Source organism: Gavia stellata, chromosome 15 (assembly GCF_030936135.1).
Source record: "Gavia stellata isolate bGavSte3 chromosome 15, bGavSte3.hap2, whole genome shotgun sequence".
Taxonomy (NCBI): domain Eukaryota; kingdom Metazoa; phylum Chordata; class Aves; order Gaviiformes; family Gaviidae; genus Gavia; species Gavia stellata.
This window is the reverse complement of record NC_082608.1, coordinates 4,306,450-4,331,163: the sequence shown is the minus strand read 5'-3', so window position 1 is coordinate 4,331,163 and position 24,714 is coordinate 4,306,450. Positions and strand designations below refer to the sequence as shown.

The window sequence follows — 24,714 nt, the reverse complement described above, 5'->3', positions numbered from 1 at the left end:
TCCTGACTTATTACAGCATCTGAGACAGACACACACATTTGCAGCTTGTTCTTTTGGGGAGGCACAGTGTGTGTGTGTTGCAGTTATCTTGATGAGCATCTTCAGCCTAGAGACAGGATCTCTGTGTGGCTGCTTCCATGTCCAGGATGCAGAGGGATATAGATGAGAGCTTGGCCAGTGAATTCCCGCATGTAAGCCAGGCCTGCAAAGCTCCAAGTCCTCTCCTTAGCGGGACTGGAACTTACCGCAGTAACTTACTGGTTCATGCCCCTGATACTGTGGCCAATTACTGATTTAAGTGGAAAAGGCAAAATGGACCATCTGTGTCACAATACCCCATCGTTAGAACCCTTCCCAGTCACCCTTCAGCCAGAGGAAAAGCCTACAGGGTATTATCTGACTTTAACTCTACTGTTTGTCATCATCTTAAAGAAACTGAAAACGCACACAGATGGCCATTAGGAAAAACTGATCTGGCTAGTCAATGGCTCTGCGCAATCTTTGCCTTTCTAGCTAACATTTTTGATGCAAGGTAAATGAATCAGCAAAGCACTAAGGAATGAGTGACTTTCCCAGCACCCTCTTTCTAAATGTTTCAAGAGGGGATATTAATTATATGTTATGAGGCAGGCTATAAAGGAATCAAACAATTCAAAGCACATTCAAACTGCTTGGTAGAATTTTCTTCATTCCCAGTTCATTTACAAAGATCAATCAGTCATTCCTTTCTATATACTTGTGAGATCATAACATCCCTTGTCTATCTTGCCAAAGCATTTCATTGTGGCGTAGAGGTTGTAAGTGTGAACTGCACCACGCACAACGGCTGTCTAATCTCTCTCAAGACCTTTGCACGTTACCATTGGCACATTGTGCTTCCAACCCCTATCATTCTGTGATTCTGTGTGTGATTCCTCATTGATATTGAGCATTGCATATTGACATTTTTCTCTTTCATGCTCCCTACAGCACTTTTTACAATGGGTGGCAATGGTGACGGGCAGCCGTGCAAATTTCCCTTTAAATTTCAAGGCCAATCCTATGACCAGTGCACAACGGAGGGCAGGACAGATGGATACCGATGGTGTGGAACCACTGAAGACTATGATAGAGATAAGAAATATGGATTCTGTCCGGAGACTGGTATGAGGAATGTTGTTTGCATAGCACAGTCTAATTTGTTATTGTTTTAAGTAACGGAAGTCTGCTTTTTTACACCTTCACCAGAGCATACAAAAGTTGATGAGTTTGGCACAATTTCAGCATAGGTGGCCACGGAAGTAACTAGAACAGGGTTGATCTATGTAAACGACACGGTATGCCATAGCACACCGAGTTTATCAGGGATACACAAATGTCATTGAACCATAGGACTAAATGTCTACCAGTGCAGGATAATTACGAGTAGATTACAATTTGTTAATGGCCCTGGAAGAGAAGTCTCATGTGACGGAAGAAAGCATGAATAACATTTTACTTTAATACTTACCATTTACACTTGAAAAAAGAAATCCTGTTTAGTATGTTAAGCTTGAGTTAATAGATCTTTTCAGCAATTCAAAAGAACTAAGTGAAATGGTTTAGCCAGGAAAATAGATTTCTGCTTTCTTCACAATTTTTTTATACTTTTTAACTTGAGTTTTATTACATAAAGGAACAAAAATTAATTTATAGCCTTGTATAGCTTGGCAGGTGTTCAATTTTAGGATACAGACTAGAGCCATACGTATTTAGATCGTATTAGTTATCTATGGCAGCTCTAAAATCTCAGGCTTTTAACAGAGCCGAGGTGAAGCTACATTCACCCTGTAGCACCCTGAAGCTACATTCAAACCCACATGCACCCTGGTTTTTGAGTCTTTTGAAAATGCCCTAACCATTTGCAATAGGGATTTGATGTATCAGTATTTGGCTTCCTGTTACTTTTGATAACCAGGTGTAACCCTTCAATTTCACCTTACAAATGTTTAAAAAAAAATATTTTTTGAAAGAAAGTATCAAATTCATTATAACTTGCTACACAGTTAGGAAGAGAAAAATCTAAAGGATAGTTCAACAAACAAAAGAACCAATATATCTAGAAACAATACATCCAAAGTCCTATGTAACACAGTCTCTATCACAGGAACCAAGAAATACACTTAGTTTAAGCTTTTTTTTCAGCATAAAAGGTTATTGCTTGAAGTAGCTGTGATTTCCTTCTTTTTTATTTCTGGCTTATAAATTAATAATAACGAATGAGAAATAAATAATAATAAATAATTAGGGACACAACCAGCTTTGCGTCTGTGTTTCTCTCCTGTACCTTCCCGGAAGATAGACTATAATTTGAAAGGAACTGTAATTGCCAGGTAGCAGTGTAAATGAATTTAAATGGGTTTTATATTATTTTCATATTCTGTTTAAGATGCCTACTTTAAAATGTATTTTTAGATTTAGTTACACCCTCTTCCCTCTAGAAAATACTTGCACATGCATATACAAATGTTATTTCTTATATATTACTGCCATATACTACATAGATGAGAACACACTTAGGGGAAAAAATTTACAAGTTTTTTCAAAAATACTGGTTAAAAAAAAAAGTCACCCATGTTTGATATCCTTTTCTTTAGAAAATGTTTAAAAGCATATGCTTTTAAACTGTACCCTGCTGTCAGCATAAAACAATTCCTGAATTTATTTGATATGACTGCTCTTCTGAACCTTTTGGGTTGTTTTTTTTACTTCAAACTTTATACTTCAGTGGGACACCTACTAACCAGGTGGATATTCAATAGCCCTTTAACCTTTCTGACACTAAACTTACCTTCCACCTATTCGAGACACACTTTAAAACATCACCAGGAAAGACCATCAAAATGACAACAGAAAGATACTTGCTACGCAATCACCTTCCACAAAACACTGTTAACTGCTGCTTTCTCAGAGCTGTGAAGGTGAGTCCGGGGCTCATTCTTATTCCCACCAAAACTATTGGCAAGTTCATTGCAATACTTTTTCCTTTTTTTCTGCATCACACAATTTTCTTTTAAAATATTACTTTTAATCTTACTCCTCATGTTCTTAAAAGGACTGCAGATTTTCTGCTTGCTTTCTGTTTTTAATGTGTAGTTTAGGAGAAGATGCATCAGCTCAATCTCACCAAAGGGATTCCCTTCTCACTGTGGTTTTCTGTCGTTTTCCACAGCCATGTCAACAGTTGGTGGAAATTCAGAGGGAGCCCCTTGTGTATTCCCCTTCATCTTCCTTGGGAATAAGTACGAGTCCTGTACGAGCGCAGGTCGCAATGATGGCAAGCTGTGGTGCGCTTCTACCAGTAGCTATGATGATGACCGCAAGTGGGGCTTCTGTCCCGATCAAGGTAATGCACTTTGTCAGAGCAATACAATGGGAACAGCATATTGACCACACCGATGATGTCACACTTAGGATGATTTCATTCTCATACTTATCACTCCTGTCTGGTTACAGTACTTCTCCTCAGCCCAAAATCTGAGCAAAAACCTTACATTTAAATGTGAGACTATTGTTAAAATGTCAGTCCCAGAGCTCACCTGCCTGAAACATTCAGATTTTCTGAAATTATAATGATGAAGTATTTTTTCAAAATATAAAACCCAAAAACATTTAATAAATAATACATGTTTTTCTCATCACCAGTTCTTCCTTCCAAGGCTAAAAAACACAAGTACTATAGTATTTCACTAGTATGTAATAATTACACTCTGATATTGGCCAAATTAGGAACAAATGCTAAATGTAAAAAATTAATACATTTGTGACTGATATAGCCAAAGATGAAAAACATGTTTAAAATATCAGCGAGACAGTATAAATTTTGTATGGTGAATATCAGTATTTTAAACTATTTTGGTTAATCTTTGTCCTTATTTGTAACATGGGTAAAATTAAATATAGCAAAAGGCTTTTTACACATTTACAAACAAATTCTAGATTCAGGTTTTTCCTTTAGCAGGAAAATAACTTCCAAATTTCAGAGACTGTTTGGATATAATTGATAAAACATCATCCTATGAGAAAAGATTTTTTTTAACCTAACAATATTTGGTACAACAGTACTGATTTAGGCTCTGTTCACATACACAGATATACAGACCTGTTTATCACTTGCATGCCATTTCATGATGAAAACTAAGATTTGAGGTCTAGATTGCAAGTTTAATTCTTCTGTGCTTAAAAAAAAGACGGATTTTATTTGCTACACTTCCTTTTTTCACAGAAGTATTAAGACTGTGGGTCAAAGTCACATGTGACACAGCAGCAAACATCAGACTATGAATAACCTGCATGGTATACTTCTGTTTAGATGCAAGCAGCTAATACTATGTTGCTATGTTATTCAGGTTACAGTCTCTTCTTGGTTGCTGCTCATGAATTTGGCCACGCTATGGGATTAGAGCACTCTGAGGATCCAGGAGCTCTTATGGCCCCAATCTACACCTACACCAAGAACTTTCGACTTTCTCAGGATGACATTAAAGGGATCCAGGAGCTATATGGTAAAGTCCTCCCTCGTCAGCAGAACTCATCAGAAAAGCATGCAGCACAGGTTGAAATTTGGGACTCAAAACTTGCAGTAAATTACATACTGCACAATACCACCAATGCCAGAAACATCCTCTGTTCCTTTCTCCCTGCTTTCTTCCTGTTATTACCAGGGCTCCTACTTCAATCAAATACCACAATTTAGGGACGAGGGTCACTAAATTTACTGAACTAACAGGAGCCCCAAAACTCCCCATAACCAAACCTTTAGATGAAAATTTCTAATGCCTTTACTGGGACAATGAAATGCCGTGCTTTCTCTAGCTTGAAATACCTGATGTGGGTGTTCTTGGGTGTTATTGTCTACAACACTCTGAGCTTCCCAGATTGCAACTCCCTGAGAGAGGGGAAGGACGTTGCTTCCCGTCCCAGCTTGGAAACAGTTCACAGTGCCTTCCCACAACAATTCAAGCTGTTCCGTCACAATAACGTTTGCAGAGAGCATGTGGGAACTGATACTGTGATGTAAATGTATTTGGCAAGCTCCTGGGGAAAAAGAGGATTTAGGTATTTTTATGTTGGTACATCTTTAAAATTTATTATTTTCTCCACAGACACTCTTAGTAAAATGCATAAGTATTATTATGATTAAAGTTCCTTTCACCTATATATTTTCTACCTTGTAGAGGCACAAGTATACTACAGTCAATTAAGCAGTTGAAGAAAATCTATACCATTTCTCTTTTTGTGCTTTTCACTTTTCTACTGAGATATCTTCCTAATTGTATGTGACTATATTCTACAGTATTCAACACCTTAGAAATGATAATAAGACTATTCCAAAATGATTACCACATGAGACACCTTTTTATCAAAAATCTGATTTGAATCTTCATTTTTTCCTTGTTCTTAGCTGCTTTAATTAAGACTGGGAATTGAGACATAGGCAAAGTTAAGTGAATTTTCTACGCTTGCACAGCGTATCTTTGATAGAGTTCAGAATTTAATCCAGTTCTCTCAAGGCACACTTCAAAACCTGAGACAAAACTATCTTTCTTGCCTCTTCATAACTGATATAACCCTTTACAAACTGCTTTCTACACAAACCAAGCATTCAAAAAAAACCTTTGTTTTCTTCCATTATTATTCTCTCACATCAGCTACACTCCACTTTGTTTCATACAGTAAATCAACCTGATGTCTAAGAAAAAAGGCAAATGCCTCATAAGGCAATACAGCAGCAGCCAAATAATATAACAAAATAAAATAAACCAGATGGCAATGTGCATGTTCTGAAGAGCACATTTTGATTATTGATGAGGGCAGAAAGATCATAGAAATGGTTCAAAATGCACCTTTGTAACCTGCAAAATACTGGCTCTTCTAGAAAGAAGAGAAATCCGCTTTGACATCTCTCTCAGTGGAGCTATGGATAATTCTGAACAGGACGACTTTGAATTGCATTTATTTTCTTTTTAGAAGACAGTAACATAAAAATTGTAATGTTAACATTTGAATCAGTATAGTCACTTCTGAATATCTTTCAAGTTAAATAGGCAGCTCAACATGGACAGCCACTCACACAGGCACAGTGTCTTGAATGAGGCCGCACAGCAGATTAAGGCAGGACTGGAAGCTAAGGCCTTCTCAGCTGTACTCAATCACCCTTCTTCTGGAAGGACTTTATTATAAGGTTTTTCTCCTTCAAGCACTGCCTCCAAATTATTTCCCTTCTAGAAATTATGGTAGTTCATGTTCTCTCTGTAACCTTTGCAGCACTGTTTTTCAGTGTAACAGAATATTTCTGCTCACCATTACAGAAGTATCGACCGATGTCGAACCTGGACCAGGGCCAGGACCAGGGCCAGGCCCACGTCCAACCCTTGGACCTGTCACTCCAGAGCTCTGCAAGCACGATATTGTATTTGATGGAGTCGCACAAATTAGAGGAGAAACGTTTTTCTTCAAAGATAGGTAAGTGAGATAAATTGCTTACCAATGAGCCCTCAAGTGGAGGAATCCATCAGACCTATTCATCAAGATCTCTAAATTTATTATCAGGCACAATCTCTGCCCTTTCTTTTGTGTGTTCAGAGACAGCAAAGTGTCCTAATCAACTCCTAAGGGAAAGAGATGGCAAATTCTGGTTTTATGGTTAAATAATATGACCTTCTTTGCCACAAGGGTACACTACTGGTTCGTGGTCAGCTTGGTTTCCACCAGGATCCCTAGGTCCTCTTTCACGAAGCTGCTTACCAGCCTGTTGGCCCCCAGTATGTACTGGTGTTTGGGGTTGTTCCTCCTTAGGTGCAGGACCTTGAACCAGCCTTTGCTGAACTGCGTGAGGTTCCTGTCATCCCATTTCTCCAGGGGTCATGGTCCCTCTGGATGTCAGCGCAACCCTCTGGCATATCAGCCACTCCTCCCAGTTCCGGGTCATCAGCAAACTTGCTGAGGGTGCACTCTGCCCCACCATCCAGATCATTATTGAAGATGTTAAACAGTCTTCTACCCAGTACTGACGCCTGGGGTACACTGCTAGTTACTGGCCTCCAGATAGACTTCATACCACTGACCATACCCTCTAGGGCCAGCCAGTCAGCCAATTTTCAGTCCACCTCACTGTTTACCTTGCCCCTACTTCAACAGCGTCTCTATGAGAAACAGGGTCTCTATTGGAAACAGGGTCAAAAACCTTTCTGAACTGCTCTCGCCTCATCTCCTAGGCCAGTCATTTCACCATAGAAGGTTATCAGGTTGGTCAAGCAGGAATTCCCATTTGAGAATCCATGCTGACTACTCCCAACCACTTTCATGTCCAAAAGATTGTCTGTAATTAGAGATAGGTGAGATGATCATGCCATAAATTGACCTTTTCTTAGCGCTACTCTCAAACTTCTTTGAGAGTCTGGAATTTTCAACTTCAGTCATTATTTTAGGCAGTTTTGTGGTGGTTTTTAATTTCTGGTTTCTGCCCTACACTGGGATTGCGCATGCCAAGATGCTATGACAACAACCGGGCTGGTGGTAGTTCCAGCTAAAATCAGGACAAGGAAATGCCACAAACTTCACAAAAGAGCCTGTTCTCATATTTTCTGCACGATTTTACAGACTGGAGAGCAAAACTTAACCCTGGTGTCAGCCCTGCTGGCTTCTATGGAGTCACACGAGGGTTGCTCAAAAGGGTGAAGTAGCTGGGAGACACATCAAAACATCTAAATGCTTATGCAAACCAGCTATGACCCCCAAAATCTTCAGAGATTTACCCATCTGTAATGTTAATCACAAAATTAGCAACTGAAGAGATGCATTAGCCAGTCTATTGCCTGCCAAAGAAGGATTCATTCCCTATAAAATATTTCCGGATGCCTTTTGTAGCAAAACCTACAAGGATTGTAATTCAGCAATGGAAATCCCATCACTTTCAGAGGAGTAGAGCTCTGGAGGCACGATCCTTCCTGATTTCATTTCATATAGTCTGCACTTGGGGGGAAAGCTTCAAAACCGATTGCAGGAAAATTTCCAATCTCGACTTCTGAAAACACCCCTCAAAAAAAGTAGTTCATCCAAAGCTAGTAGCAATAATCTCAAGTGCCTCTCCCACCATGGAGACACTGTTTTAGCAAATCTTCAATTTTAGCTTAACTTTCATTATGATAGACTGGTCCAAAGAGGATCTGTTCCTTTCCCATGTTCATAAAGATGCAATCATGGAAATCTGCGAGCAAAGTCTTGTCCGTGAGTGGTTTAATCCAGCTTGAGTCCAAAATTATTAAATAACAGTATTATGTGACTCATGGCTGCTGTGATAACACATCAAGGACACTGGTGATTGGGATAGGCTCCATGTGTGCAAGGCCTCCAAGGCAGAAGACACAAAAGGCATTTTTGATGTAAGAGCAGAGACATTCCTGATAAAATGAGGTGGCTGCACAGCTGCAGCTCCCGCTGCCATTGCCAGGGCCTGTATTACCCAGCTGCTCGGCAATGAAGAGCATCTCCTAAGGAGTGCGGGACTTGGCAGCACCATGGTGAGAGACACTAAAGCTCCTTTTTCCCTGCCATAAATCAATGCCCAATCTGAAATCATTTATCCTCAGTTACCCTGAACATTCTCCCAAAGCCACTGAAAATCTGGGCGCAGGCACATTCACTGCGTGTGCCTAAATCAAACACTGTCTCCTGACCTATAGAAACATATACATAGAAGCATCTGAAGCTGATGGAAGTATTACAATTCACCTGCTCATTGCTCCTTGCCAGATGTCAGCTGAAATTTAAAAGGAAGTAGGAACCAACAAACAAAGCTCCCCCTCATAAAACAGCAATTTAATAGTTATTTGTATCTCCTGGTGTTGTAAAGTCCAGCCTTGATTCAACAAGGCTTGATTCAACACGGAACAATTTTAAATCTATTCCTAAATCAGCAAAGCGGTTCAGTATTCTATGTAATCCCAGCAAAATAGAAGTATTTTGCATTCAGATTCAGTTGGTCAAAGAACTATGCAAATACCAAAACAATCTGTTCAAACTGACTCATGCTTTATCTAACATGCAGCAAAAGCAGACAACTGTTGAATTGTTTTGCTCTGGAATGGCTTCGCCTGTCAGTCTTGCAGCTTTCCAAGTATCAGGCAAGCAGCATTATGACTCACTTTTGGAATTCAAAAAACAAATGTCTATCATGTGTCGTGTGACTTTTATGATTCATGAAAATGACCATAGCATCCAACTGTCATATTACACAGGCAAAAGGAGTAAATAGCAAAACGGAGGTCAGATACTTTCAAAAAAGTATTTTTCCCTCCCCCTCAAACCAAGGAAATAAAAGGGAATTACTGGAGGTGCTGTTGGCCATAGAGAACAGTTGAGCTTTTCCACCGGGCACAGAATCCTCCAAGCAACCAGAGTGCCTGAGTACAGCATTTACACAGATGTTTTTGTTCTGAGAGTGAACAAAACTTCAAACTTCTGAGGTTTACCAAGTCATTAAAAGAGACCCACTGATTTGGTCCCTTTATATAACTGCAAACCATAATAATAACTGCTAATAATAATAATAATAACAATAATAATAATAATGGCAAATCTTGATGATGTTAAATTATAATGTAAAATACTTACTGGAACAAAGTACTAAATCTGTCTATAAATCTAATATTAAAATTTAACCTGAATGAGTTAAAACTTTTGAACATGTTCAAAGTTAAATGAGAAAGGCAAATAATTAATTTCACCATTTCCTCAATGAGATGAGTAGAAATAAAAATACCTCCTGCCCAATTCAAAAACAAAAGAAAAATCAGCTTTGACAAAGTTTCCCTTTCCACGAGAAAACCTCCCCATTTTAACAAGTCCCTTGACATGTGTGCATTAATAAAAACCCAGTGTTCAAGCCTCCATTGGCTCTGGAAAGTTTGGAATTCATGCAGATAGTAATTATTAGTGCTGACTCAGCCATAAATCAGGTCCAAATTTGATTGAGAATTCTGTAACTTGGATTTTTAAAGGAGCTACTTTTCTGAATGCAGTGTTAGAAAGATTTGTTATATGGATTTCCATTTCATATCGTATTGGATCTGCTTCTCTGTCTAAAAAGACATGCACGAAACAAATGTTATTACCTTTTACAGCGTTTCATACGTGTTTAAACATTGTCAAGAACAAGAGTAATTAGCTGAATGCCTTATCCTTGCCTCTTTTTTTAAATGAAAATTACGATGAGATGTGCTCCGAGATACTTTTGTACATGTTAAAAATACATACATGTATGCAAAAAAAAAGTTAACATATTACTATCTTAATTATTAGTACCATATGTCAGCTTAAATTAATACATATTTTTAATTAAGAGACAAAAAGACAATGCACTTGCCAGTTGTACTCTTCCTCATACCAAAACCTACAGATTATCATATCATAATTCAGTATGCAGCAATTAATCATACTTGCAAATGCATTTCAGAATGTTTTATTTGTCCTAGCTAGCTTTGTTCGCAGTCAAACTTCTGTTGATAAAAATGCAGCAATTTATTAAACAAATTCAGGACTGCTCCTCCAAGTTTTAAGCAAAACCAAAATTCAGCTTCAGATCCTGGGTTTCTCAAAGGTATAATTATACTAGGTAGGAATGGATAATGACTATTTATACTCTGTAAAAAACAAGATGCCAGTAGCACCTTGAGCTTCAGGAACATAATAATGGTAAAAGCTGTTTGACCTGAGAATTTAATAGCTATAGCTTGGTGCAAGAGCTATTCCACCAGCCTGCTGATTTTTCATTTTATGACCATGGCAAAACTTTTGTTCTGTTGGGGAAAAAAGTTGTTCGTTCTATGGAGGAGGAAATAGCAGTGCCATTTTTAATACCAAAAGCCCTCAGCACAAAGCTCTGCCATTTAAAGATAATTACAGCTCTTTAAAGCTTAAATCAAATGATGATCCTACTTATACATAAAATAGCCAGTAAATTACCCTTTGCATTTCTCTAATGAACATTTTTAGTGCTAGCAGTTCCTTTTACAGCCAAGCTCACTTCCAAGCAGTTTGATATACTGTTATTAAATTTGAACTTTTAGTCACTACAATAGTAATTGCAAGAGCAATTCATGGAATACAAATCTCTGCTTTTGTCAAATGCTCATCCATCTGCTCCATACACAACGACAGGAGAGCTCTAATAGTTTAAATGCCTTGTAAATGAGTTTATTTGTATACTCAAAGCACAGAATACATTTTGCCCTGATGCAAAAAGCAACAGGAACTCCAAAGCAATCAGTGCCATCAGTGCAAGCAATTTCACCTACAGTCCAGCATGCAGCTTATTGTGCAACTGTTTTAGCAAAATGCTTCTAAACGAATGATTTGGCTTTTCAGTCACTGTAGGAAAACAGTTACAAGTGTGTGTTGCTGCTAACGTGTGTGTGTGCGCATGTGTGCATATGCACGCTTATGTGGCCTTTGCCAGAAATGATGAGAAACAGATGTGCTGGTGAATTAGTTCATTGTAAATCTCGTACAATTTTCTGTTCTGCTCAGATTCATGTGGAGGACTGTAAACCCCCGAGGAAAACCCACAGGTCCTCTTCTTGTTGCTACATTCTGGCCTGATCTGCCAGAGAAAATTGATGCTGTCTACGAGGCCCCTCAGGACGAGAAGGCTGTATTTTTTTCAGGTATTGGTTTTAAGCTTTAAACTGTAAGTAGCCGTTTGCATAAATGTTGCATTCGAGCTCAGTTTCCTCTGAGTTGTAACTGGGCCGGGGAATGGCCTGCCTAAGAGCCCGTATAGCCAGCAGGTACGGGTGACAGATCTCAAACATCCTATGCTGAGGATTTTAGGACAAAGGCTGGGTCCGAAAGACTCTGAACAGCATTCAGCCTCCATTACAACAAAGGGGAGCTATAAGCACCTAGAAAGATACATTCAACAATAAGCAAGACTAAACAAGAGTCATTATTTAAAAGAAAAAGCAACAACAACAGTGGGATCCCTGTTTCATCAGTCACTGCTCTGTTTTTCTTCGTTTCCTCTCATTTTAAGCTATTTTTCCCCCCATGCCTTTCCTTGTCTCCTCCTCTTTTGCCAAAGACTGACTTCCACTCTGGCTTCCAAGTACCTGCCTTGGTGGCTCATCAGGCAGCGGATATAGGCGGCCGTGCGAGCTGCCTCCATGGGAGAGGAGGAGAACAGGAAGCACCACTCTGGCCCTCGTAAGTCACACAGATGGTTCAGCTGTACTGGCCAAATTAGTGGAGCTGGGAGGCTGTTTTCAACAGAAAAAACTGAGCCAGCAAAAACTGGGCTCCAGTATCTACTAAAAACATGACTAAACATCTCCAATCATGTAAAAACCATATGGCTGATGCTGCTGTACATTTTCTGTACAGGAGGAAAAAAAAGTAATGATAATCTGTTCCACATGTCTCAAAGGCCATTTGCTTTAGTTTACATGGAGGGGAGAAAAAAAAAGCTTAAAAAAGTTTTATTTCAGGCAAGCCAAAACACTTTAAATATTGCATAGACTATATATAATCCTATTACATCTAAACATATCTCTCTCTCTCTCTCTCTTTAAAATTTCCAGGAAAATGTAGCTAACCTGCTTTAAAAAAAAAAAAAAAAAAACCAAACCAAAAAAACCCACAAAAACAACGATCAGAGAAACAAAGATTGGTTTGAAAATTACGTGTAACCCAACTATCTTAAAATACTTGCTACTGCTACTGAACCCCACCCTTTGCTCCTGAATGGTGAAATAGTAACTTCTCAGGAACTCACATGCTACACTGTACACTTTTCTCTTCCTCATATTAATACTTTACTTACTTTCTTTCCCACTAGCACAGAATCAAAGAAATGTCCTTTCATGAATGAATCTTTCCGTGGCTTTCAGTGAATCCAGTGAGGGTATTTACTAAGTAAATTGTAATTCCATGTAAAGAACGCGGAGTACTAGTACATCTTCCACTAGTACATATACGGAGAGACATTAGAAAATGTTCTATGACAAAAGACCACAGAAACAGGAACTCTGGGCAAAAACTTTCTGGTAATCACTCAATAAAATAGCTCAACAAAACAAATGGAAGGTGAACATGAGCTTCTGCATTTGACCTTCAGGTGCCCATGCCTGGTTTCAGCCCATTTTCGTCATACAAAAAATTACAAATGTTAACTATTTGTTTTAACATAACCCCAACTGTACTAAGACAGTATCTGCCTCAAAAATGAGACAGCTAAGAAGGGAGGAAGCAAGAGCACACTGAGGTGATGTCTTTTGCTGAGAGGCAAGCAACACTTAAGAGGCAAAAGCAGAAATTGTAATCACAGTACACCTGCACTCTAATCTAGTGCTTCACAGATGGTAAAATACTAGAAAGACTAGTAGTACAGTTAGTGCAATAAAAAGTCACATAACAAAGCATAAAAGAAGAAATACTCCTCTGTATCTGATTAATAAACAGTGTTTGTTTGGTTTGTTTCCTCCCCTACTTAGGAAATGAGTACTGGGTTTATTCAGCCAGTAACTTGGACAGGGGCTATCCAAAGAAACTCACCAGCCTGGGACTACCCCCTGATGTGCAACGTGTTGATGCAGCTTTTAACTGGGGCAGAAACAAGAGGACATACATTTTTGCTGGAGACAGATACTGGAAGTAAGATCTATTGAAGTGACGGTGGTATGCTGTTAGCCGAGCTGCATCTCTAGGGCTGAATGCACACCGAGGTTCAGGAGGCAGGAACCAAACAGAGGGGTTTCATCCTTTGAGAATACAAAATTCGCACTGACAGCAGTGGTGAGCGAGGATGCTGAACCAGGCAGTATGGCTAGGAAAGCACTTCAATACAGCAGCAGGAAACTAGTATGTGTTTGAGAAAACAGCTTGCAAGGGAGGATGGTATCTGGGAGTCTCTGTCAGGCTGCTCACCACTAACAACCCATCCCTCAACCCCTATGTACCAGCAACTGCCCCACATCAGTCTCAGGCTCTTAAGAGGGGCAAGTTACCCCTGTTGTCAGCTCACAACTGCTGGGAGAAAGCTCTGAAAGGAATTCCTTAAAAATGGGCTGATCTCCAATCACTTGAAGCTGAAGACTGACCAGGTTGCCTTTGAAATTCTTTCACTAAGCCATCGGGTTTGGAGGCGCTGGATGTAAAAGAAACAGCAGTGTGACTAGCAAAGCATGCAGGGGGTGACTGTAAATCCTTTCAGCAGCTGATGTACCAGTCACTAACACATTTGCTCTACTAATAGAGTTGGCACTGAGGAGATCTGAACAAACCACAGGAAATGTATCTGTTAGTACTTTGGGAAAAATCTTAGCTTCAATTCATTTTGACAGTCTCTACAATCCTTTTCATGTTTCCAGTACACACTCAGAGAAGTTTTTGTTGCAGAGAACACCACAAATGCGTGTTAATTCCGTATTTGCACTAAGGTTCCTGTTCGAAAGACTGTATGAGAAGCAAAATACGATGCAACGTAAGCAACGAAACTCAGGTGACCTGCTACCAAGCTCTGTCCAAGAAAGATCTTGGACTCTTAGTTTAGGAAGGAATGTCCTTAAAATGTCTCAAGGCTATTACTGTAGTAGAAAAAACCATCCTACACTACACCTGATGAACAGTCTACTGATTGTATTTAATGGAATTTCATTATCATAACTGGCAGGAAGATCTGGCACAGAAGATCATCTTAAAAAGCAGAGGCACTTTGGTGCTTTGAGGAACTCTGTGAGTTACCTCTGTGCTGCCTATCAGACTAGCATAAGAACAAAACAGAGACACTAACTCCTGCTTTCACCATCAGAGGTCTCTTCCAGGAACAGGACTTTACTTCAGGATATTACACAACAGGCTGAAAGTTGAACCATTCATTAACTGACAATTTAGAAGAAAATTAAACGTCAGAAACACCCACCAGAAATCTAAAAGATTCTCCAAGCTATAAGGGTTCCTTCTGAGGACGCTCTATATAAAATATCAAAGGAGGTCTCAGTATAATTGAGTCCATTTTATGTGAACATTGATTTCGTGTTATGATCAAACTGGATGAGTGTCTTTATTACATCCTAATGGCTGTGGATTCCTGTAAGTAAATAAAATACCCTTTCACAATTGCCACTTGATCATAACTTCCAATTACTTTGAGGACAGTACTCTTCTCCATTATCTAAAGAAATAAAAAAGAACGTAAAAGCTAAAGAATTTTATACATTTTTAATGTCGTATTGTACAGACCATCTTAAACATTTGCAAGTAATTCTAATACAGCCATTTGCAATACTTCAGATTCCTACCAAAACCTACAGACTATGAGTTAGCAAAGCTGCTGGTCTCCTCTGTACCAACTATTGTTTTGATTAACTGTACTCCAGGGCCTCCAAGTAATTCATCACTCTAATCACAGACAGTATTTCTATCAAAGTACCTTATCAATTGCAGTCACTGCAGAACACATAATTTATTGTTAAGGAATCAAAATAAGCTTAAGTGATTTCTACCCGTGTAAAGAAGAAAGCAAGCAGTTCACAAATATTTCAGAAAAAAATGCATCTCTATTTAATACAGACGCTATAACCCTTAAGTATGTGGCTGGTTTATTTTATACAAGGACTCTGCCACATGGAATCAAAATAGTTACATACCATAGTCCTTCCTGTGCCATTATCACACTTACTTTAAATGGATTTTTTGGAAGCCTTCTCCTCTCCCTCCTTCCAGCCCCAAGCTATTTTAGGGTTGTTTTAACAAGATTGTTAAGCAAAGCGAAGTTTTGTGAGGGAGAGGAAGAGGAGCTAGCTCAGATTCCTCAGCTGAAGTTTTAAAGCTACCCAGCAAGGTACTAGATTTTCTTTAAATATCCAAGGAAAAAATAGTAAGTAATTTAATTTAGTCATTTAAATTGATTTTGACCAACCTACTGCTCACTTGCACTCATCTAACTTTGGACATAATCCAAGTCGTTCCATACAGCAATGAGGAAAAGGTAACCCGAGATACATACAGATATGGATAAACAGAAAGCAAGAACGTAAATGCTTCCCTCCCTCCACTACCTGTGAAAGACGACCTCTCTGAAGTCCACTGCTCCTGAAGAGGTGCTGCTAGGGTGACTGAGGCCTCACATGCATTGGAAGCCTAGTTCAAACTATATCCCATGTCACTGCTCCTCAGGACATCTCCACTCCTCCTGCTCAGCGCTGACTCCCGTCTATGAATCAGAAAAATGGGGAAACAAAGCCACAGTCTTGCTCCTTCCATCTTCACTCTCAAGGAGCTTGCACCCCTGGGACATTTATTCTCTAGATATGGGAAGGGAGATCCTGGGTTACTTGTTTGTGGGAGTGTAAAAATCTATCTTTGCATTCTACAGTGGAAAGCACACAGAGTAAATGAAACAACTGATCATCTGCAGATGTGGATACACTCACTTCTGAAGGACACTGCAGATTAGATCCAACTTCCGTGGAGTTAGGTGGATTTACATCAGCTGAGTTTTTCCTCTTTAAAGCATGGATTGTGAAAGCCATTGTGGTTTGGGGTTATTTTTCCCCCCAAAGAAAAGCATAAGTTTTTAACTTGGCATTTATCTGTTGATCATCACTGAGAGAGAGACTGTGTGAAAATAATAGAGATTTTTAATGTTAGGGAAAGTAATTAGTAATTTAATAGCAATCCATCAATTACATGGACTACAAGCATATTTCAAATAAGATTTTTAAAAGATAGCCATTTCACATTAAAATCTGCTATCTTCAGATGTTGGCTGCTGCCTGAAAAAAGTTACCTTTCCTAGAATTATGTTTGGAATTTTAAAGCTACATTTCTGAAAAGGGTTTTGCTTAGAAAGTGTATTTTCAATTCAGCAAGAATTGCATTTCCAAAAGGAAAGATGTAAAATTTCACAGGGTTTTAAAGGAGTCAGGAATAATTATAATGAAATAGAAACAATGTTACAACCGCAGTTATTATATTTCTGTTTGATTGTTTTATATAGTCACATTTGCTGAGGAGTCCCTGAAAAATTATGTTAAATTTTAACATTAAATACAGATTTGTAATGCAGGGATATAATTTTCTTCAGGTACAATGAAGAAAAGAAGAAAATGGAGCTTGCATCCCCTAAATTCATTGCTGACTCTTGGAATGGAGTTCCAGATAACCTCGATGCTGTCCTGGGTCTTGGTGACAGTGGTAAGCTGTAATTCTGATTTAAGTCACTAACAAGCTCTCCTATTTGTCTGCTGTGAAACTTCTTGGAGACTTTGATTTCTTATGGTCCATGAGTAGGAGCCAAATTGAGCCAAATTCCCCCATTCAGCTTTGCAAACTACTGGTTCAAACAAACTTTTTTTGTCTCTTTATTTTCCCATTAAATATCAGTTGATAAATACCCTACTAATCACAGTTCAGACTTTTTAAAATGAAACATTTAGAGAATAAGACCTCTCCTGAATATTTTTATCCAAGCAAATAATAATAGTTATGCTAATTTCCCTTTCCATGAAGGTCATTTAATTTCAATCTGCTACTACTCTTTATCATTTACTTCCTTGATGCTGAACACTTTGCAAAGCTTAACAAGGCAAGAAACAGCTTTTATTAGCATCTTCCCCCTTTTATTCCTTGCCAGGCTATACACTGTCTTGTTTAAGTGTCTTGAAGCACCTGATTGCTTTCCATTGCTACGTTGTACAGGTCTAGAAATCTGCTATACACATATCAGACTGGACATGGAGGAAAGTAATCCATCATGCAGTCACTTTTATATTAAGATGTCCCTGAGGCTCAGATCTGGGTTCATGCTGGTTTTCCAGTTTGGGCATGGGGAAAATTAGCTCTGGGGAGAATTCTCTTTCTAGTGTAGTTTGAGACAGAGACTAAAGCAATTCATTCCACCTAATACACAGGACGTCCTAACACCAGAAGGCAGGACTGGGCCAGTCCCTATGGCTTGGAAATTTCCCAGCTTCTTGACAGCTCCATAGGTTCCTCAGTACCAGCATGCAGTCACAGCACCATTTCAGCATCATCCTGCTCTAGCACAGCCAGAACTCGAGTACAATAATCTCCTTGATCACAGGCAGAAACGGGTTGTATTTTGCTCTTTTTTTTAAACCTCCTATCAACTGCAGCTGAGAGCCTGGCCCATGGTTTTAAGTGGCCTCATATTTTGCACAGATACATGTAAATGTCTGGAAGCACTGCTGATATCACATGAGTCTTGACGCGATTACATTTTCAACATCTATTTTGCCAGCAAACACTTCCCAGAAAATTCTGGCTCACAAAATGGTAACCTGACTTCAGTCTCCATTTAACAAGACCTCTCTTCTCCAGGACGGGAATTTTTAAAATAAATCTTTTTTATTGTGTATAAGTATTTCGGGAAATAAGTCTTCCAGTTCATTAAGCTTCATGAAATCAAACAGACAAAAAAGCTGTGATCAAGAATTATGTGCTCCATAATCTGAGTATGCTTTTTTATTTACCTTCACAGGCTACACCTACTTTTTCAAAGATCAGTACTATCTACAAATGGAAGACAAGAGTTTGAAGATCGTTAAAATTGGCAAGATAAATTCTGACTGGTTGGGTTGCTGAACTGTATGAGATATTAATAACCAAATATTTACTTTTTTGTTATATGCCTTATCTGTAATTAGAAATAGATCTGAATGCTAATTACTGGACCAGTCTGGTACTGGCACCACAACATTAAGTACCAGTACTGTACACATCAGATAATTTAAGAGTGTTTGCCTCCTCAGTATACAAAAGATGTTTACGTATATATTCTGGTACAATTTTTCAGTTTTCATGCTAGTCATAGTAGTGCTAGTAACAGAACATCCATTATTCTTTATTCCCCTGGTGCTTAAACAAAGCATTGAAACCATTGGAGACTGGACCACCCCCTCGTGTTATACACATCCCAAATAGGCTCAAATGAGATGTACCAGCAGTGCACTTTGATTTTTTTTTTTTTTTAAATACAACGCTGTTATAAATAGATGGTTTGTCTTGATGTTTTTCACCCTCTTGCGAGTTTGATCATTACTTCCATTTATTTACAGAATAATACAGAAAGACTGTCAAAGGCACAGGTTGCCTCAGGATTTGATTTGTGTTGATGCATGATGGAATCATGGCAAGAAACTGTGTTAAAGTATTGTTTTAAAGTACTTTTTATTTTAATACCTTAGTTAAATTTAGCAATTTGCTTCATGCACTTTGTTACTACTATATAACTTGTTTATATGGATGGAATGACTCAGATTTTTGAAGTCAATGCGTTATACATAAAAGTCAAGTATTATTGTTTAACTTGTTTTATTTTTCTGTTCTTCATAATATTGGGATTTTGTTCGGTTAGGTTTTTTGCTTATGCATTGGGCAACAGAAAATGTTCTTTTCACAATCTGATGGAATGTTTCTCATTAAAAAAATAAAACAGAAAAGAATGTCCCACACATGAAGTGCCAACGATACAAATAAAATCAAATTACACTGTCAACACTTCTCATGGCCAGGCTTCCTTGTATCATTTGAAATTAGAAATTCAGTAGCATGTTACAGTGAAATACCTGTCAAAGGAAAGACAGTATTACCCCAGTATATAACTGCATACTGGATTTATTTAGAAACCTAGGTTATTTTCTCTATTAGTTCTAAGATGTAACTGCAGCAATTTACATTAAAGAGATGATATGGTCCCACACCTCCGTGAAGCCCACTGCCTTCTCAGAACAGCTTACATGCCTGTCTATTATCCACGCTCTTTCTCCTTATCAGCAGGCTACCTCACCACAACCCAGACAGGAAGAGTCAGCATAGACACAGCGGTATACGTATCCTATAGGGAATGTAAGCTTGAGAAACAGAGATGTAAAACCTTACTCCTGCCCATGAGATCATACACCATTTGGCCAAGGATCTTATCCAGCTCCATGCACATGAAACACTTTGTGAGACTCTACGGATTGCATCATGCAACCCAGACCCTTCTCAACACATCTCTCACATTGAGTCCATGATTCATAGAACTGGCTAGTAACTAACTAACACCTGAGCCAATGATCAATTGGTTTCTTCTCATGTCCTCTACAACTTCATGTTTACACTCAGTGCTTTCCTGTTCTAAGCAGAGGTTTTTTACTATGGTATTTTGAAACTACACTGATTCTAAAGTGGCTGCATTTGCCAAATCATCTCTCCATTGCACACTATCCAGATATAACTCCCACTTTGGGAAGCTGTTGATTACTACAGACAATTCTCACCTGGATGAACCAGTACTATTTTCACCTATGCCAAAAGGAAACATGGCTTTTCTCCTTCTGAGCATCCTCATTCTCTTCAGAAACCATTAATCGCCTTCCCAATTAGTCCCACACCAGAGTCAACAAAAGGCACAAAACAAATTAGTTGTAATTGCAAAACAATAGTGTTACAGTTTTTACAGACACCTGGCAACCTTCTCAGGATTGCAGGACCTACTGAGCCACTGCAGGGATGTGTGATCTGTCCTGACTATAAACATCCTCCTATACTAGGTGCTGAAAATATTCTGTAGCTTTAATGACTGCCGTCAGTTCCTTTTGAGTGTTGCAATAATCTCTCCCTAGAGAATTTAAGCTCTAACTGTTTTAATCATCCTCAATAGCCATCCCCTCAAGATTTTTATGTTCTTGGGTACATACTGCCCCAAACTGCGTGCTCTAGCATCTGTATTTAATATGGAAGGATTCTGAAACACAGATATACTAGAGGAATATTAGCAATGGACCTTTTCACTGTGAACTTGCTAAATCACATTTCTACTGATGACTGAAATAGTTTCCTTTTTGACTACAACTTATGTATATGTTTTGCAACATTGGCAAATCTACCAGCTTACCTTCTGTAATAATAAGATCATAATCCTACAAAACTCCGCACATCTGGTAGGTTTAAGGAGCTCTGCTCAGCTTCTTGTTTTGTTCTTGCCTTGTAAATCCATTCTCCAATGACTACATCACTGGCAGAAAACCAGAAATAAATTTTCTGTCCTTAAACCAACTCGCACTTCTTTGGGTTCAGTCTCAGACTGGCAACCTTAAGTTTATCACAGGTCATTTGTAAACACATCTGTTTCTGCTCATGAACTGTAACATTTGCCAGGTTATCACCTACATGTATCAGATGAGCTGGAGGAGTATACTGACCTTTCTCATTAACCTTTCACATTTGACCTGTGAAATACAAAAAGTCACAAAAAGTGTCCTGAAAAGGTCTTTGGGTCTACTTCCACTTGCTGGTAGCCACTTCTAAAACCTCACTGTTGGAACCCAGAAACGACCTACTCCACCTCCAGGATATCACCTAGTCATGATAACTGAGAAGAAACTTTAAAAAGTTACTTTAATGCATTTTCTGCAGTTAGGGATGCTTTTCTTTTCCTACGGCCAAAACTCAAGAAATTGTACAGTTCCTCAACAATTTTGTGCCTCTTCTTTCCTGTTTGTAATGAGTTAACCATGAGATGGAAAGTCCTTGCCTGAGCAGCATTGCAGTTCTGCCTGTACCTGGCCATGTCCCATGCCGATCCATCCCACTGACTTGCTTCCCTGTTTGACTTTGGACCTGCCCCATCACTATGGACTTTTCTGGTGACTGGTGGACCCTTGGCTGAACCAGATTACCCTCCCCAGGCCTGCTCTTTTCACCTCTCTTGCACACTGCGAGACTGTGCCCTTGTCAGTGAGGCCACTGCCCTTGCCTTTCCTGCCCTCAACATGTTTCTCCTAAGACATTTTCAGAACTGAATCAAGATTTTTACCTATCTTCTTCACAGAGGAAGAAACAAAGGCCAAAAGCATAAGCGTTTATCTCAAATCCATATAAAACCCAGCACAAAACTCTATCAAACCTTTACCTAACTTGTTCTACTTCTACAGTTTTATTAAACTAAAGTCAGCTTCACTTAGGACTTTTTGGTGTCAGGGTAGGGTTGCACACATGCTGCACAGGGGCTTGTTGCAACATGGATATTGCTCAGACACTCTTGCTCCTTGAGCCGAAGGAAATTTTCTATCAGTTATGAGCAGGACAGGCTGTACGCACCCAGCAGGGCAGTTCCAATCCAATGGAGTAAAGGGCAGTGGTTTAGTAACTGCCCTGTCACAATACATAAAAGGCAGCCAAAGCTATAATGAAATGCCATAGTTTAAATACTTAATAGACACAGCAGCCTGAACTGTGAATCATGCTTAACAATTTGTGTCTCACTAACACTCTGTATTTGTTAAAAATACATTTTCTTCCTGCTATTCTGTCATGATGTTACAAAGCAGAAGTCACCCATAAATTTAAGCAATTGACTGTAACTGTACTGTTCTTTAAATCAGGAGGAAGTAAGTCCTTTGGGCCCATTTTGGACAAATTATTTCTATTTATGAACCCAAACATGCGTGTTTTTAGCAGAAAAGACTAGGTGAATGAACATTCTTCTGCTTTTGGAAGAGATGAAGCCAACAAATGGAGCAGGCATTGGGCTCTGTGGGATCGCTGCAAATGCAGAGATTTATACCTGCAAGCAGAAACAGACTTGTTCCAGACTGGTTATGTAAAATGCTTGTAACACTAAGGTATTTCAACACAGGGAACTGTAGTAAGGACAAAAATATAAAACCAGAACAACCCCCCCCAAAACAACAACAAACCCAACAGCTTTGAACTGCCTTAGGCTATGAAATTAATTTATATAATTTTAAGAAGTATATAAAATAGCTTCTTAAAATTATGTATTAAATATATGCCTGCATGTGTACTCGCATATAGACACACAAAGAAATAGCTCATGGTTATATTACAATATCATTTTGAATATTAAGGATTCCATATGAACATTAGAATAGACTAGACTATTTCAGTTTGAAGGGACCTACAACGATCATCTAGTTCAACTGCCTGGATGCTAATTGACCTTAACCTGCTAAGCACATCGCACCGTTTTTTCCCTTAAATACGCCATAAAATACGCCACGTTCTGAGCAAAGGACAATACTGTGAGATAAAAATACAAGTTTTCAGTCTGCACAGGTGTTCTTCCTTGGCAGCACTAGTGGAGATAACAGTCAAGAATTTCAAAATAATCAGTAGTTTATTGGTTTTATTGCTCAAACAGTAAGTAATTTCTCCATAGCTGCAGTAGCTGAATGAGTGACCACTCAACAGGTCATAGCAGCTTCTAACAACACTACGAGGTTGGTCAGCCTAACCAACCCTGGGAGGGCTGTATCCATGCTGCCTGCCAATATAATCTCTGGATCATTCTTCCACCTCTTGTTGCAAATCCTCAAACTCCCAGTATACTTCTAAAGTTCAGCTTCAGCCAACTTCACCACGCGCATGCTCAGACTCTACCAGACAACCAACAAGCCACTCTGAAAAAAGGGAGGTAAGAACAAAAGGCTTCATGTCACTACAGGTCTGCATTTCCCTTGCTAACCCTGCTGCAGACTCTCTGCACAATGAACCAGAGGGTGACAAAACAGAAAACCGTTGAGCTTTCAGCTGTCTGTTACTGCCCAGTGCTTTCCTCCGGGACTTCTCAGAACTACTCCTGAGTGACTAACTTGCTTTGCTGTTAAGAATTTCCTAGCAATGCCAAAATAAACTTAAAATTGTAAGAGGATAATTGTTTTAATTTACATTAGCCTGGAGCTTGGCAGTCTGTCCCTGGAGTTATTTGGAGGTGGTCTCCCCTTCCTAAAAGACAGGAATTCACAATATTAAGCTATCACAAGTGGGCTTGTTTTTCGTGTCTCTAACCACTGCTCTAATCTTGGACTGCTTCATAGCCTTATCCTGTCTTCCCTATGCCTATTACAGCAGCCACACTACTGCTGCCAAAAGGGCTGAAGCTAGAAAGCAGCGTCCCATTCTGCAGTTGGGTGCCAGGCAATGATGAAGACCCAGCACCTCCCCTGCACAAAGTTTCTAATCACCACTAGCCAAGGAATTAGGAAATTCAACCGCAGGTCTCCCATCCAGTGTCACATCATTCAGTTAGTTAAGCCACAGAGACATTATTCCTTCTGCGGTTGCACTTATAATTGACAGTTCTGGCCACTGCCTCTCTCCATTGCTCTCCTTTTAAAGTCCCTTAATTTGACTTACAGGGAAACCCACCACAGTAGGGTTCACTGCTACAGGACGGCAGCTGACTATCGTATTAGGCAAACCAAGTTGAAGCAATTTACCGAGAGACAAGTCCTGCATGCAAAAGGAAGACAATCAGTCTGCTTTCTCTCTGTGGTCAGTGCAGTAACTGTTGAACCTAGTCCTCTAAAAAGAGTGAGTGATTTCTCACTATTTGAAGACTTGGCAAGGCTCATTAAATTCTTGCATTTTCAAGCTTTTATTTTCCATTAAGAAACATGTACTTTCACTGACAATTCTCTTGTTCAACAGCTCCAAAGTATGAAGTAGGAGGACCTACCCTGAAAATCCTTTTTCTGTTGTTTCCCATGTGGTCAGAGAGACTTCTATTTATGCCCTTTTAAAATCCAACTTTGTAGGACTTTGTAGGACTCTCTTCTTTGTGAATAATGCCTTTCATCCATTCTTACATTTAGATGCCTTCCTGTGTAGCAGTACTGCATAGCGCTGCCTCAGTCCTCTATCTCTTGTCTTGCATCATGGATTGGTGTG

The 24,714-nt window shown here is 39.1% G+C and overlaps 1 protein-coding gene across 2 annotated transcripts in view; it reads left to right on the top strand.

Annotated features, from left to right (window-relative positions):
• MMP2 (matrix metallopeptidase 2) overlaps nucleotides 1–19,545 on the top strand; it is a 34,715-nt gene extending 15,170 nt beyond the window's left edge. Inside the window, exons 6-13 of one of the 2 annotated variants that reach the window (XM_009807737.2) lie at nucleotides 970–1,143; nucleotides 3,191–3,364; nucleotides 4,368–4,523; nucleotides 6,360–6,483; nucleotides 11,548–11,684; nucleotides 13,509–13,668; nucleotides 17,102–17,211; nucleotides 18,518–19,545. In XM_009807737.2, the coding sequence (XP_009806039.2) occupies nucleotides 970–1,143; nucleotides 3,191–3,364; nucleotides 4,368–4,523; nucleotides 6,360–6,483; nucleotides 11,548–11,684; nucleotides 13,509–13,668; nucleotides 17,102–17,211; nucleotides 18,518–18,621 (1,139 nt within the window). In that variant the 3' untranslated portion in view covers nucleotides 18,622–19,545. Of the gene's footprint in view, nucleotides 1–969; nucleotides 1,144–3,190; nucleotides 3,365–4,367; nucleotides 4,524–6,329; nucleotides 6,484–11,547; nucleotides 11,685–13,508; nucleotides 13,669–17,101; nucleotides 17,212–18,517 lie in introns of both variants that reach the window. The other variant, XM_009807736.2, reaches the window with a different exon arrangement.
• Nucleotides 19,546–24,714: the final 5,169 nt, after the last annotated feature.